This window comes from Oxyura jamaicensis, chromosome 19, assembly GCF_011077185.1.
Source record: "Oxyura jamaicensis isolate SHBP4307 breed ruddy duck chromosome 19, BPBGC_Ojam_1.0, whole genome shotgun sequence".
Classification (NCBI taxonomy): domain Eukaryota; kingdom Metazoa; phylum Chordata; class Aves; order Anseriformes; family Anatidae; genus Oxyura; species Oxyura jamaicensis.
In genome coordinates, this window is record NC_048911.1 from 8,970,674 (window position 1) to 8,987,993 (window position 17,320).

Genomic DNA, 17,320 nt, shown 5'->3' on the forward strand with positions numbered 1-17,320 from the left:
CTGTACCACACAATTGGAGCGAATTAAGTTGTTACGCACACCAGCCAGAAAAACAATTCTCACTCTTGAAAATACTTTGGCTACTCTCTGTTTGGTTAAAGGTTATATAAATAGTAGCTTTAAGAAGGATGAAACAATTGTCATACAAAGCAAACAAATTCATTTGTAATTTATGGCTGTCCAGTACACATATACACACAACCACGTATAAATGTATACTTTCAGAAAATTATCTGTTCCTGCACATTTATATTTTCAGCAATGTAACTAAGAAACAATGGAAACTTTTATTCTTCGTGGAAAGGTAAATTCTGTTTTTTCACTTCCCCTGTGTAACCCTAGAGTTTTTACAGGCAGCTACAAAAGTCAGCAGGCTAAAGCCAACAGTATCCTATCTTCAACACTTCGCATGTGATAGAAGAGAACTTTCCTTTCCCTCCAATGTATAAAGTTATGTGAAAGAAGACATTTTTCTAGTCTACAGAGAGTAAAGAATAAATTATAGTGATAAGATCTGGAAAAGTTTGGTTGGAAGTTAAGAGATTTTCACATCTGTGTCTACACATCGATGTCTTGGGAATAATGTATCTCGAGTACCAGTCACATAAAAATGCAAGAAATTGCTCCTTTCTCAAACACAGCAAAACCATTCATTGTACTGATGTCTACACTTCGACCAGTAGCTTATAGTAGTGATTTGAGTTAGCAAACTACAAAGTTTTCCCCCAATTTGAAATACGGACTATTCACTGCCTGTATGCGTAAGAACATAATAAATACTAAGACACATACAACAATTCACCACTGCATTATCTTCTCTGAGCTCGACTAAGGGAATTTACCAATGCTGTTCTAACTGAGCGATACCACAGTGTATCTGTGCACAGCACCATGACGCTAACTACCGCGCCTGATTTATATCCCCAAGAAGTCAGTGCCCATCTCTCCCCCAGCTTCTTAGGGCTTCGGATTCACCTTGAGTACTTTTCCAGGCAGGTTCTGACATTGTGTAGTGAACAATAGTCCAACATCCCATCAACAGCATCCGAGAAACTACTCCTTATTTAAATAACCCTGATAAGGGTATGGCCGTTTATAAACCTCGTACAGACCTCATGCAGAACACACGCATGTGTCTGATACCTGGAACACAAGAAATTGCGCTGTTTGAAATGCTTTCAAGAAGCTTTGCGCGTCAACTCAAGATAAGAGAATGGCTGAAAAACAACAGCCATACAGCACGACCCTTGTATCAACGTAGTCTTCTATAATACAGCTACTCAGACAACATAAATACAACACACACGTTAACACACCCTGCCAGAGTTTTTTTACTCCTATGAAATAAAAGGAAATAGACTGAAATAATGTACGCCATTAATTCTAACAATTTACTCTAGTTACCCAGTACAACTTAGGATGTATTTTGAAGCATGATTATATTAACCCCTAATTCACTTAAATTTAAAAAATCAAATGAATCCCACAAAAAAAACAACACATATTCCACAAAACATTGAAGAGTAAACAAAAAACATGCACGCAGGTTCTCCAACTATGAGGACGTAAGTGCCATTCTGTGCAAGCATCTTCGGCATGCCCACTTTATCCCATTTTTGACATTAGAAAACATCCGAACACATCCAATGCAGCAGAATTGCACCAGACTTGCTAAGAAAGCCCCAGCACCTCTTTGAGCCATAAAAGAAAGGATTTTGTTTAAAATCAAGAATTTCTGGTTGACATATTTCACATTCCTTTCTCATTTAAAACACTCTGCTGTGAAGGCTGCCATTATTTAGAAGTGAAGAAAGAAAAGGGAATTTGCCCCATTTCTCCCCACTCTTCACTTCGCTATTGTCCCCTGTATCTATTTCCAGGAAGCCATATTCATTAGGGTTAATCTGCCTACTAAATGAATAAACAAAGGATTTCTCTGTCACTGAGAGGCCAGGTGAGCTGATATCATCTTCTAACACAGAAAATCATCCGCACAAATACAGCGCAGGAAATTACCTGCTGCAATCCCACACCTGGGATCATTTGGCAAGTAGCTTAGAAATGTTGAGTAGATGACTGAAATCAAACCAATTATGTTTTTAATGCAGATCTTCTATCAGCAGAAAAAAAAAGGCATTTCTAACCATGTGATGCAAAAGTCTCAAGTGTCTCGAGATTATTATGTATACCAGTATTTCAGAAAATGTACCAAACAGAAATGCTGCAGGGATGGGTATGGTTGAAGTACACTTGCTTAGTAGCGACTATTACTTACAGCTGTCCCCAGCAGTGCCCATGCTGCTGTGTACTTCAAAACCACAAGAATTCAAAAATTGTTGGCTTAGGAATCTAACAAAAGATCCAAAAAAAAAAATTTGGTGCAAAAAAAAAGAGATATGAAACAGCACCTAATATGCTAACGCAAACCTACAGACGCACCCCACTGCTCAGCCCCAACCCCAGGCACTGCTGGTTATCGCATCTCTGGCACGCATCACGGAAGCTGTAGAGTTTCAGAGATGCCTTGTGTACTTGGAGAGCTGACACCTGAAGGATGAGTTTCTCGTGTAGAAGCAAATGCTGAGAGATATAATGAAGGGGAATTACTGAGATTACAGAGATGAGACAGGAACAAAGGATTAGATGTAACCATACGGACCTGGCACGTGTTATGGCAGAAAAGGAGCCTCAGCAAAGGATTGAGAGCTCTGGGAAATGCCGTGTGCTGTGACAAAGGGGGAAGATGAGCTCAGCAGCTGCAGTCAGGGCCAATGGAGCCGAGGGGTAGTTTGGAGTATCAAGGAAACAAGAACGGGAAAGGTCACAGGATTCAAGAAAAGAAAGGAGTCATGCCTGCATAGAAACATGTAGGCATGAGACCAAAAGTTCACATCTCAGCAATGCTGCGGAGGAAGAAAGGCCAGGGTTTGAAGCTGGCCTGGATGAATGGTGCTCCCAAAGCTACACAGCAAAAGGCTCCCTTCCCTCCCGCAAACACGGATTCTTTTTGATGTTCCTTACACAGCAAGCATGAAGAGATAAATTAAAATTGAGAACCTCGAGAGCTCTTTGATCCTACTGCCTGGAAATATGTATAAGAATATTTTCTCCAGACGTACTTTTGCTATATATGGAAACCAAATGCTGACTAATCATATAAACCTTATGGTGCCTAAGCACAGCTGTAATCTGCAGCAGAACACTGTCACAATGGCAAAGGAAAAAGTGGAAAACTAAGAAGTTAGCTGTGGTACTGAGAAAGAGGAGAAAACGGTGATCAAAGGCACTGGAGGCCAGACTAGACAAGAAGGAGAGTTTTCTAGCCAGCTAGGTTTTAAGATACAAGTGACATATTTATGACTTATTCTTGTATTACTGAACTTTAACAGGCCAAGTAATGACTATCCATTTTCCAAGTTTATAGAGAAATGATTCGATAGGAGACCTGCTGACTCAGGACAACAGAAATAGGATATAAAAGTCTGAATTTTCGTTCGTTGGTCTATAGACAGCCCCAGTTGGTAGGGAGATAAAGCTATTCAGAGCTGTTTTATCAAAGCACACCAAGTGTCTCGGCTGGGAGCAGACACAGCTGCCAGGAAGAAGGGAAAGAGCTGTAGGGCCACTGCTCCTCACGTGCCACAGAGCCCAGCTCACAGCTAGCTGCGACAGCAGAGGACGGGGAAGCTGCTTCATCTGCTCCCTCCCTGGTCAGCACGGCATGCAGTCCTATCGTACGCTGCCCGCCCAGCCTCACCTGCCTGCCCAGGTACTCCTATCCATGGGAGCACTCCCCCTGGGAGATCATTCCATGATAACCTGGAGATAGGAAACCAACTTCCCTCTGAAGGGACAAAGCAGACGGCAATCGTATACTCTTACAGGTATGTCGGTTTATGGGAATGGGATTGTATCAGTCCCCCGACATCAGAACGGAACCTCTTAGAACATTTTTTTTTTAAACTTTACATTCTTAGCTGCTAAGGCTTTGTGTAGGCACTTTCACATTAAAAGATGTCTGTGAAAACACATAAATCCCTTTCACTAATAATTAAACAAGACTGTAAAGTGTCCCTAAGCCTACTTAAAAATTGGAGTAGCAGCTTTGAGTAAATTAACCTCAGGATAAAATAGTAACACCGTAGAGGTTTATCTTAACATCACTTTTTAAAACCAAGCAATGATCCTTAAGGATACATCAATCATATGGTGAGTGATCACAGATTTTAGGGAAATCACTCTACTGTACGTGTGAAAATGCAGTGGTCTTGCCATGCCGTGGTTTCGAAGCCTGTGTTCTCTCAGTTGCCTCCATCACCTGAGGAACATCTCACCAGGCTGGCGCTGGCACATGGCCACCTTACACTTGCTTTGCAGGGGCGTGTTAGACACCACCTCAGTCCAAGATAACTAATACAGATAATTATTGCTCCACGTGAAGTGTGAGATTACAGCAATATGTAATCGAGTATTCCAGTCTGGATTAATTACTGGAGTTCATCAGCCATTTACTTAATCCCCAGTACAAACAATAGGAGAAATCCAAACTTGAAGTGCAGCATCAATTCTTGGTTTTGCTCATCTTAAAAGAGCTCATCAGCATGGCATACCTAATTAATACTTTCAATAGGTGTTAAAAATTCCTATGCTGCAAGGCAGTAAATGCATTATGAGCAGGCAAAGGCAAGTGGCTATAGTTTAGAAGCACAAAGGTGAGATAATGGCCTTCCACATCACTGAACTGCCAACCTCATTCAGCATAAAGCATTGTATCTGGAGATTTCAAATCATACAGCCGTTTAAAAATATATAGAATGTTAAATTAAATGACAAACACGGGACATGTCACCTTTTAGAGGCAGAAATGCAAAACCAAAGCACATGTTCTCCAGCGATATTTGCTTCGGTATCAACAATATTTTTGTAACCCCCTTGCTTTCTTGTCTCGGCTTTCAGCATGGAAGGATGGACATACAAGTTACAGGTCCTTCACATCATTTCTGCAATTACAAGTCAATCCTTTACTAGTAAAATAAATGAACAACTCCGGATTTAACTCTTACAGGGAGTCTAGATGGTGGAGACAATGAGGAAAAACTTCTACAAGCTGTCAGGAACAAGAAGTTGTTCTGTATTTTGAGCTTTGTATTTTGAGCTCTACGTTTACAAACAAATCCTGCAGCCCCTGCATGTGTCAGACCCTCACCGAACCACCCTGAGTCCCGCACGGTTACCACACAGGAACAGGCTGAAGCTCAGCTACGCTGACCGAGGGCCAGCGATGTCTGCAAGCAGTTTATCTGTCTCTGCATGGCACGGAGCCTAAGCTAATAAACTGTAGCTGGCTCCATGCAGAGCTAACTCGGGGCTCGGCCCTGTGGTCTTGTCACCACTGGAGGTGGAGATCCCCGTGCCGGGGCTGCCGGCAGCTCCGCGGGGAGCCAGGCACGGGCAGGGCACAGGGAAGAGACCGAGCCCTCCGTGTGAGCACCCTCACCTGCCTCAAGGCTGCCACACAGCTGATGTATCATTGCACTTGATTCATATTACATCACTTTAGACCACACATTCAGCACTTCATGGCATGCACAATCTTTCACTGAAGTGTGATTAAAAGGCTACAACTAGGCCAATAAAGCTGGGTTTTATTTGCCCACTCCCAGCAACAGGGGAAGTGGTGCCTGCCGATGACATTAAACAAAACATCATGCCCGCAATTCCAATTCTTTCTCAACTACCAGCTATGTAAGCTGATCAGTTAAAAGCTGTCATTTTAACACACAGCAGGGCAGCGCAGAGCAGGCGTTATGGTGGGGTACTGCATCACAGAGCTGTGTCTGTGCAGCCCTCCTCACCCCCCATCAAAAAGGACTTTATAGCAGGAGGAGTGTTTGATGCTAACAATCAATTAACAGTCTCATTAAGCCTCAATTCAGAACATCTTCAGGCATGTGGCTAAGCATTTTCCCGAGGACCTGTTTCAGTGAGGACGGTCTCTTTCTTCAGGGACACTGTAAGACTAGCACGCACCACCCGCACTATGAGCTCTTCTCACAAGCCACAGCTTCCCAAAGTTTCAGTGACATGTTTCAGTGCAGAGAAAGGAGAAGGCATCAGCAAAACTTGGAAATAAAATCATGAAATAGTGAAGCACTGCTTGCAGTTTAGCTTATTGTGCATGAAAGTTTAAACTTTGCTTTCAACCTCGGTTTTCCAAACAGGCTGTCATTCACTGTAATATGGGTTAAAAATAAGAGAAAGCAAAGATGAAATGTAAATGATTTAAATGCGTGCATATGTTCTTTTGTAAAATGCATACTGCATCTGCAATGCTCTTCCTCATATTTTGGACACAAATCAAGGGGGAAATGGTCCGCTTATGATATAGTGAATTTTTTATCTAACTTCAGTGGTAAAATGTGCTTCTCTGTAAGTGTTTCACTGCATACTGTTTGTTGCTGGGTTTTGTTTGTTTGTTTGTTTTTAAGGAACAAATAAACCAAAGACTAGAAGAACAGTATCTCCTTTGGTCTCCAAACTCGTGGCAACTTTCAGTTTATTAAAAAAAATCCACGAAGAACACGAACAACCTTGCAGACGATTGTGTCTTGTGGTCAATTCCTGAATCTGACATTCAACCACGATAGCAGAGTACGTTACTTACTTTAAAGCATATTTTAATTGGTGGTCAAGCAGCGTAACACGCCGTGATTTGATCACCATTCATGCTGTAAACAATACAGGTCAAAATCTAAAGATGTAATTCTTCAGTTAATGCAAATTCAGTTAATTTCCTGCTAGCGAAGAGCTAGTAAGATCTTTACTAGAAGCAGCAGAAGCTGTGGATGTATCTTTCCAGAGGCTGCCCTTCCTGGAGCGGTACTGTCAGGACTAGAAACCACTCTGTAGAGTCCTAAGACCAGGAGAGGCTGTGAACTGCAGAGTCTGCATTTCCTGCACTGCATTTCTGCTGTTAATGGCTCTATAACTCAGCACAACGGAAAAGTAAGACGAGAGACAATGACAGCAGGTGGTCACCAAAATGAATGTTCAAACCCAACCAGATACACACGAGCAAGCCTTTGGCCTCTGTGCCAAAGCCTAGCAAATTCTATGAATTACACAGAAATACAGGTGGGTTGTACGCAGCCAGGGCCAGCCGCATCTGGGACAAAAGCCCAGGCAAGCGAGTGCATGTAGGCCCCGCTCGCTCGCAGCAGATGTGAGCTCAAGGGAAAGCAGCTGTGCTGGACGCCCCGACGGCTGAAGCTGCACCACGCACCCGGCACAGGCAGCACAAACGGATGCCCGCTGCTGGAGGGAAATACCAGGCAAAAGAGACTTGGCAAGCCGGGGGTTTCAGAAGAGAAGGGCCTGTACCCCTCTTGACCTGGGGACATGGGATTTTTGGTAGGACTATTACAATCACAGAGCTTATAAAATATATTTGGAAAGGCTTTTGTGTTGGTTTTGGGATAGCATACGAAGGCCCCAGGAATCCTCTCTGAGGCCTTAAATCTGTGGCCAAACTCCAGCAAAAACCATATGTTAGTCATATTACCACCTTTTTCTTTTCCCTGTTCTTGCTCCGTTTTAAAGGACCACGCCCTGTGCAGTAAACCAAAGACAGCCTCAGGGCAAGAGAGGCTCATAGACCACTTCTCTTATCTGGAGAAATCCTGTGCTAATGATGTGAATAATCCCGAGTCTGCTTTCTGTCATTTACTGACTGAGACCTGCTTGTTTTCACCTTTACAAGGGGAACAGCACCGTATGGTTTATGTGGTTTTGTATGCCAAGTGCTTGGCTTTACGTGCTCCCTCCGACTGAATTCTTTCTGCAAGGATGCGAGCCCGAGGCAGGCAGTCCTGGTGCTCAGCAGCGTAAGACCACGATACTCCTGTGCGCAGCCCCCTGGCTGGGGGCACTGCCAGCAGCTCTGGACCTGCAGACGGGACGGGCAGAGGAGGACAGGGACAAGCAGGCCCCTGTCACCCACCTCCCACCACCGCTCGCCCCCGCGGCTGCTCTGCGGCCACTGCTCGCTGGCACCAGCCTCGGCTCCTTGCAGCGCTCCACCCACAGCTCCAGTGCTAGCACCCAATTTAGCTTTGGTTCTAATAAAAAGTGAAAGTTAAAAGCAGCACAAGCAGCAGATAAAGCGCTATTAAAAACTGCCTGGGATCAGGCCAGGGATGGAGTCCAAGGCAGGGGGAGGAGCAAAGGCAACTGCAGGCTGATGGCTATTTCACGGGATTGGATGATTAAAAAAAACAACATATTTTCCATCTTTTTTTTTTTTTTACCCTTTATGTCACTGAGACAATAAAACACACACAAGTAAGTACCAGCAGACTGTACTTCAACCTAGCTATAAATATTTCCAACCAAGGACATCCCTACTTCAGCGAGGAGGCCGAGTGAGGAGGCAGTGATTAACACATCCTCAAAGGATCCAACTCCGCCTTAAAAATACATCAAGTGCCTGGCTAATTTATCATGCCACATGGTTCAGTTTTATGTGGCATGTACCTAAACCCACACTTCTGCTCCCTCATCAATATTACACTTGGATGAGCAATAGCTAAAACATGCTGGTTTTGGGTTAACAATGGGGAAAATAGGTGCATATGCTGACAATACGCTAAGAAAAAACGTGAGGACTGGTGCTCTTGTTTAAAGCCACTTTGGTAGAGAACCAGATATAGTTAGGGTAAAGAGTCTGTGTAGATAGCTTGTGTAGTTTTTGCACCATGAGCACTGGGATGGATAAGATGAGCACTGGTTTCTCGCATTATTTAATGATTCTATAAATTTATGTTATCTGCAGTACGAAGAAATACAAGTGAGAAGAAAATCAGAGATTTAAGGGAGGTTAGGCTTACTCAGGAATATCTAGCCCTTCATTTCTTTAGAGAAATAGACATACGTTGCAAAAATGTGCTGTTCATTGCTGTGATGATACTGAAAGTGCTTTCTGGTACAACAGGGGAGGCCAACCCCCATTCTGCACCGCTGAGCTCACTGGCTGCACAGCAAGAGCAGCTCACCTACTCTTCCTCGGTTTCTCCTTCTTTTGGGGGGGCTAATTTTGCTTTAAAATATAGCATTATGCTCATTGTTCTATCACAACCAGCTCCAGGGCTGTGGACCTCAAGCCTCCTGGGTATTTGACAGGCAGGAGGAAGCTGAAAGACAAAAGGAACAGCCCACAGGGCCCTGAGGACAAGGGCTGACGTGCTGGAACAGTTCCTGAAAGCAGGGGAGGACAACTTGCAGGGTCTCAAGAGGACCAGAACTAGCCAGCCATCCACAGGGTGACAAACTGAGTGTCTGACAGAGTCTACAATCCAGAGTGGAGAAGATGAAATAAGAAATAATGGAGCACACTTAGAGGTTTTTCAAAGCAAACATGGAAAACAGCGAGCAAAAACTGTGAAGGATGGCCTAATTTAGGGAGATGGTTAAATAGGAACATCTCCTCAGCATAAACTGGAAAATGAAATGAAAGCTTTGCCTGAAAAATACTGACTTTAACATTCACGTGCAAGTGGGTGTTCAAATATTCATCTTTTAACTTACACATCTAAAAACAGTTTAAGAACATTTCAAACAGTCTGGATTAGAAGATGAGCATATAATACCAGCTTATAAAAATATGAAGATTCATAAAATGATTCCTTTAAGCACTGTATAAAAGGAACAGACATGTCAATGAACGTGCTTCTTTGCAAATACTGCACAGCGCGTTATTTCTGTGCAATCCATAAAAACACAAGTACAGACACTGAGGTTTCTGGATCTCTTGTAAGTTTAACAGTAGCTAGGAGCTCTCAGATCTCAAGCTATAATAAATATTGTATCCTACAGGAGCCCATCGGGAATCTCAGCTCATGTGTTGTTCCACAGAAGATTGTGGTGTCAGATGTGATTAGAATCAACACTTTCCACTTATTCTGAGCTTTAAAGCTATCGATGCAAAACATTAACAACAACTGCTAATGAAGGACAATAAAAGGGTACACAAGACAATCTTATATTCAGAATGAGTGTGCTTGAGCTCCTGATATGCACAATACTGCTGTGCGTTATGGACTTTTTTCCCCACAGATAAACAGGAGACATTTATATGCTTGGAACAGACCATGCTCTAGCACACTCCTATTTTTCAGCTGACAAGCCATTATGTGAACTGAAGGTGGCTTTCCCAGCTGGAAGTCAGTATGTAACACTTAAGCAATAAGACACTGCACTGTCTGCATTAATGGACCACTGGTACACGCGTCAAGTGGGTTGTGTGACATGAGAACAACTGTCTGAGCAACTGAGGGCTGCACCAATGACCATTAACGTAGTCCTGGGAGCCCTCCCTGTGACTAACCTTCACATCTGAAGAAAAATCTCATTATCTGCTATTTTGTTATTACGTTGCTGAGGTCACAGTTATGCTGTCACCTAGCTATGACGTCAGTGTGGAAATAGCTGCTTGTATTGTTTGTCAGAATCCTGTGGATTACCAACAACCACATTAGCAAGATGAACAAGGTGAACAACCTTTGTGAGCTTAAGCACCTTGAGTAATTTTAAGTTGCTTGAAGTCAGATTGAACCTAACACAACGTCTAGAAATTGAATTTTGACTTTCACTTGTGTCTGTGAAATTAACTTGCATATAATCCCTTTCTTTTTTTTAATAAAGCTAACGGGCACAGACATGTGAAAGCACAACAACCTCAGAAGAGATGAACTGCTTCAACTGCTACCAGCTTCCTCAGCTAAAGCAAAGGCAAACTGGGATGAGGAAGAGGTCTCCTCTGTCACCTGCAGGGTGCCCGGCTTGAGAGCCCCACATGACCACGTTCTGTTAGCTCCAGAGCTGACAGGCTAACCCACCTACAACCATCACAGGGAGGCAAAACTAAATCACTGCAGACTGATTCTGCTGCCATTCTGTCACTGACCCATGCACATCCTCTTCAGCATACTTCTCCTGCCTCCAGAAAACACCCACCAGTGTTTCAAGACATTAATGCTACTCCATGTATCCCTGCAGCTGAGTCTTTTCCCAAGCCAGGCAATGATCCAGCACCAAGTGCCCAGCCAGTAGTGTCAGGTCATTTTAGTTTCTCTTCACATCTTCGTAGTCTATAGGGCATAGCTGTTTCGAGATGTAATCATGTATACTGCATCGGCATCTTGGAGCCTGCTGAAGTCACTTCTGTCTTCAGGCCCTCTTCAGAAATCATCAGATAGCATTTTCTCAAATTAGATAAACCAGCTCAAGCTGAGAAAAGTCTAGGTACCAGAATTTTGTACTGTGTGGCTCACAAGCACACACACGAACGCTTATTTAGTTAAATATACAAATAAGATAGAGGGAGCACATGGAAGTGTGTGGTAACTCATTACTAAAACAACTGAGTATATCCCACGTTATCATCAGCCTGGAAATATTAAAAAAAAAAACATTTTTCAAATAAGTAACACGGTAAGTGTTTTAGACAGGTATATTAATGGAATTTGCTCGGAAGGTGTTACAGGAAAGAACCGTAACTTCAACTCATTTAAGTTCAAACTGACAGAACGTAGAAGCAGAAAACACCAGGGCTGGGTATGTCTTTTTGCTGTCACCGAGCAGGTGATGCCCTCTAAGAGCAGCTTGTTATCTGATCATTATTAAAACCCCCACTGCTGTGAAGAATAGACCAAGGGCCAAATCTCTTCCTTGCCTTCAAAGCTCGGCATTATACTCGGAGGATCGGAGTGCAATCGCTATCTGCAACAACAAACTACCTTTATGCCGTCCAGGTAATTACAGGTTCGGGTCAAGGACTCCAGACCGTATTGATTACATCTCTCTGCAGGAGCAGCCTGCAGCCCCGGCCGGCTCCACTCAAGCAGGGCAGCTCAGGTATCCGTGACGCCAGGACTCCTTGGGCCCTACCAGTGCCCGTAACGGGAAACCAGCGAGCGCTCAGGCCTGTCAGTTATTGCCTGTGGCAATAAGGACAGCCTGGGAATTCATAATGTCGGTGACTTCATCTGCCAGCTGCATTCACACATCTTTACTACCTGAATAACTGATCTCCGCTACTCCGAGGCAGCACTTTCTGGTGTACAGCATTTGGGAATAAATATTTGATCACATGTACAACAGAAAAGAGCTCAGATGGTTTAAGGTGTGACAGCAGAAGTGTTTATTAAATTCCGAATGAGAGCATTGCTGGACAGTAAGAATTTGTCCCCTGGTCCCTATCTCACAGGTGTGGTGATGAACAATAAAAGATCCTTCACAGGCAGAGGGAAGAGAGGTGAGGCAACCTCCCACCCCCAAGTCAGTTCTTCTGTTCATTAAACCCTCTGCAGGCATCAAGCTACCCATCCACGGCCAGCCAGTCACAAAGAAAAGAAAGGGAAGTACTAAATTACAAGCCAATTTTTAGAGGGCATTGATTGAAGTAACCAGAAGAGAGCTCAGTATTGTCAATGCTTCATACAACAGTAATAAACAATCTTCATTAAAAAATGATGCGTGCATCCCTAAGAAGCACAGCACATGCCAGGCTAAAGAAAAAGAACATAAACGCTCCCCCTGCCCCCTACACAATCCAAGGAAAAAAATGCTCAGGATCTTTTTTCTTCTACAATTTCATTTCATCCATTAGAAGTTTTTTTAAAAAGTAACTTCTGTATTCGTGCAAATCATGAAGGAAACAGAGAACTCACTCTGAGTAGGAAAGGAAAAGGTTGATGCAGAGGAGCCAGACAGCTTCTTCTTTATCAATGTTTTTCTACTCAGCTGACAATGCAACCCCATCATTACTTGATTGATGAGTAACTGTCGAAAACCTCTTTGCATGAGGGAATAAACTGGGCATTTCATAACCACACACAGGTGTGCACAGTTTTTAACAGAGCAGGACTGCATTTACAGGTAGGACTGGGCATACCTGAGCCCTTCAACACATCTGTTACAGTTTAAGGGAAATGTTTGCTCTAAAAGACTTGATGCAGCTGTGTGACCAGATTTAGGGTTTTCTCGCAGGTCCTGATCGCCCTTTCTCTAGAAGTTCTGTTTCTGAAAGTGTAGATTCCTTGTTCCATGCAGATACCCTAGCCCTCTGCACCCCTTTAATTTCTCCATTATTTATTATTAGCACGGTTCTATCAGTTCTGATTTTTCTGGTGTATATGACACGCATTATTCCCCTACAGGTTATAGTACAAAACTCAGAAAAGTGCCTCATTCATCACTGGTAATACTCAATTACATGTCTAGGCAATGCTTCTGCTTTCTAGATTAGTTTCCATTATTTTTTAGATACTCTCAGCTATCCAAAAATCTAATTCTAGTCACACCAAGGAAAGGAACAGCACTCAATGCATACAGGTAACATAAGGTTTTTAAGTCATGCCTGTAGAACACTTGTCTGAAATAGAGCCAGGTCATTCTGAAACAAACATTTTGTGTTGCCCTACTGATTTTTCTCTCAGGTTTGGTTGCATAAAGAGCGTGACCTTCAGCTGCAGCATCTCCTGCAGATGGGGCACTTAAAAGGCTTCTTTTGCACCTGTTGTCTAATGAAGTCTTAAACATGACCTGACTTACTGAAAGCATCTCCCATCTAGCCGCCGGTCCGCAGCCACAAAATTCGTATCTGTGATCTCTATATCCCCACCTCACCTGTGTTAAGCCTGATGCAATAAGCCAATAGCCTCAGCACATCTTCAGCAAGGAAGGACACACGAACACATGTGCCCTTGCCATGCACACTAAGCATTTGCTATGCATACAAGTCTTTGTTTTGGTGTATATTAAAGCTTCCTGTGTTACAAAGTTTTAAACCCAATTTTGTCCCTTTAATATTTCTTACTGGGAATCTGGAATTACAGTTAATTTAATCCTTGAGGGTACATTCTCTCTATGATGCTTACTAAGATGTGTGCATTGAGGAATAAATGTCCACTAACTTTAGGTGATTACATTTTTGCAAACTTTTCTTAAAGATCCAATTAAAAAAAAAAAAAAAAAGATTATCTTAGAAGAATTTTAAGTAAGATTTAGATAATTGTATTGAAAACTACCTTTTTTGTCTCCATGTCATCTTTATAGATACTGCCATCCACCCTGAAAATGCTATTGCTAATTGTCATGATTGACAGAAGTATTTGAGTTCGTCACTTTTTTAAAAAGCAAGGTTTTTTCAAATGATCTTGTGAGAATACATTGCTGTTAGTATGCCACACTTTTACAGACACATAAAGTCACAGTAAAAAAAATGCACAAATATCTTACTAAATGCAATGACAGAGTTGTCACCAACGGGGGAGAAGGAAGGAAGCTATAAAGAATGGCGGAAGAATAATTAAAGATGATAAACATGTACTTGAAATCTTTTGATAGGAAGAACAAGTGATGGAGTTAGATAAGAAGAGGCGCCACGCTGGTTGTATCTCTAAGCAACAGGCAATCAAACAGCCAGATAAGCATCTTCATAAAGTGCAACAGACTCAAATGCATGGGTCATAACTGAAGAATCACTTCCTGGTTCAGCTTAGGTAGTAAAAATTTATGACCTACTTAAAAAAAAAAATCCTTCTAACCTAAAAACGTATTTTCCAATAAATTTGTTTTCCATAAAGAATGCAAGCCACTTAGGGCATGCTTTGGTAATAGCAGGAAATGAGAGTATTTACAGTAGTGAGCTATAATATAAAATATGCAATGTTGCACATGAACATTTAAAAGAAACCTTTCCATGCACAGCTGAACTTAATGTAGTTTTCCACACATCTCAAAGGTAGGAAGAAAAGAAGGCAATATAATATGCTCTTCTTTCTATTGCTGGGCTCTGTTACAAGAATCGTATCAAATTTCAAAAAACACCACACGTTTTTTCTTGCATCTCTTCTACTCCGTAGCAGAATTCACATCTCTGTACCATCTCACATAACCTGGCATGTCTACCCTTACCACGGACCAACACTGTCTGCATGGGAAAGGACTAAGGACCGGGCAGTATGAACACTGCAAATAGATGCTAAAGTCCCTGAATCGAAAATCAATTCAAATCCAAACCGCCTGGCAGTGAAGTTAAATAAAATACTGCTATCAGCATGTCTCTAACAAAATCCATGTATTGTTTATAAGAAACTTATGAGGTGTTACAATAAAACTGAGTCACTGCTGTACAGTAAATATATTTTTAGTGTCATAACAATGTATACAATTGACTTTGGCAATTTTAATACAGACACACATGTTAAATGCATTACCAATAGAGCTTCATCACATTCATATGAGCCGTTTCTCTTTAAGGCCCCATCTATACTATAGGAAGGGATGTTTAGCATAGAAGAGGTATGGTCCTACGTGGCTTATTGTTTCTAGTGTCGTTGGAACAAAATGGTTTCAGAACGCAGCACAGTTACAGAACAGTCACATTACACAATTAATACGTATCCCTGTTACAGGGAACTGTACTGCTCCATTCACACTCAAGGAAAAAAAAAATACAAGAAATCCCCCACCCTGATAACCCAGATGTCTCTATCTGTATCAGCTGGCAGTGTCACGCTGATAGCGAGGAACAACTACGCCATTAATCACACTGAATCTGAAGTGTCAGATACACAGAGAGAAGGACTCCTATGATTCCTGCTTGTAACTTCTAGGAGTAATAGACAGGGAAGAACTAGTCCAAAAAGAAATCATAATTGATGCAGTTATAATTTCTTATATATCAAATAATTATTTTTAAAATTATATTCACATAACCTAAACAAATACAATTCCCTTTAAGTAACCAGCATCAGATGTCTGTCTAAGCTCAATGTGAATTAGTTTAACAAGTTTTAAATATTTGAAAGTGGTATTTAGAATGACAATCCTCAATACCCACAGTAAATGTAGTTATTACTGAACTCAGTTATAAACAGATCTGAGAAATATCCTCTAATACCCAAATAAATTAATTTGGCAAACAATGCAGTATCTTGGACTCAGAATTTATAACTATAGCAAACAGAGTCTGGAACAGGAGCTTTTATTTTAACTCTCTTTAAAACAACCTTCAGAAATCACTTTCTGTATGTGTTACACTCTCCTTTTACAGTTTAACCTCAATCCAATCAGCAGTCTCCAGGGATTTTCAAATCACTAAAGATTAAAATCCTCTCTGACTTGACTGTTTGACTAATGCTGTGTGTTTAATAATTCTACTTGTGAGAGATTTTATTTGACAAAATCCTGCTGTGTGGAACCTTCAGACGCTATACAGCTGTACTAAAATATAAAGCTCTGCTGTCTTTGGTTCTTTATATAGACTATACCCCAGCACTGAGAAAAAAGAAGAAAACTTTATAGTACATATATTACTGTGTTGATATTAATGTAACCGCTGTAGTATTAAATTTACACACGCTCTTTTAGAGCAGAGTAGTGAAAACGCGACTGTTACACAAACATTAAACTACCCTGTTGTCTTGACTGTTCACAGAAATCAATTACATTTATGATTACATTTCAATGAAAGGTATTTTGTAAATGAGACAGAATTGTGATATTCTATGCTTTAGACATTCATTAATAAAAGCATTTCAGCGTTAGCATTTCCAAGTGTTTTGCTTTTTAGCTTACACATTTCTTAGCATTCCATAGCTCATATTAAACTTCATGTAAATATTGTGTTTATATTTTATGACAATGCTGTGACTTCAAATTTGAGTGCTAAGAGGAAAAAAGTCATCGTTATTTTAGGTTTCATTATATATATGTGTAAGACAGCACTTACTCTATAGCACAGCTGAAAATCGTGATAACCTTTTAAGTATATAGCATTAGTTAGTAAACATGCTACCAGACAAAAAAAGACACGATTGATGAATGCCACAAATATGAAAGAAAACAGAAAAATAAGTGTGTTTCTACCTGAGGTAGCATCAATCACTGTTGAAACTCCTCTGCGATCAGAAACCGGACGTGATGACCCCGGCATGCTAACAGGTTCTGAACGAACTGGCTGAATCCTAAATGATAAGTTACAGTTACCACCTGGGTCAAAACCGTTGCTCAGGAGGACTACAATCAAATCACAAACCTGAAACAGCCGACCAATTAAGCAACTACTTGTTTTGAAATCTGCCAATAGTTAAAAATTTTCCTTCACTTTGTGGCGCCAAGGTATGGATAATTCATCTACAGACAGACCAAAACTATGCACAATGTGAATATCCCTAAATTATGTCTCGGATGCGAGTACCCCCCCCCTCCCCCAAATAAACCCACCCCATCCAAACTGCTTAAAATTCCTCCGGAACAG

At 41.6% G+C, this 17,320-nt stretch overlaps 1 protein-coding gene across 8 annotated transcripts in view; it reads right to left on the reverse strand.

The window, feature by feature from the left end:
• Nucleotides 1-17,320, reverse strand: part of BCAS3 (BCAS3 microtubule associated cell migration factor) — a 351,964-nt gene that overhangs the window by 169,444 nt on the left and 165,200 nt on the right. For all 8 annotated transcript variants that reach the window (XM_035343348.1, XM_035343346.1, XM_035343352.1 and 5 more), the window contains one exon: nucleotides 16,930-17,027. In XM_035343348.1, the coding sequence (XP_035199239.1) occupies nucleotides 16,930-17,027 (98 nt within the window). The remainder of the gene's footprint in view (nucleotides 1-16,929; nucleotides 17,028-17,320) is intronic.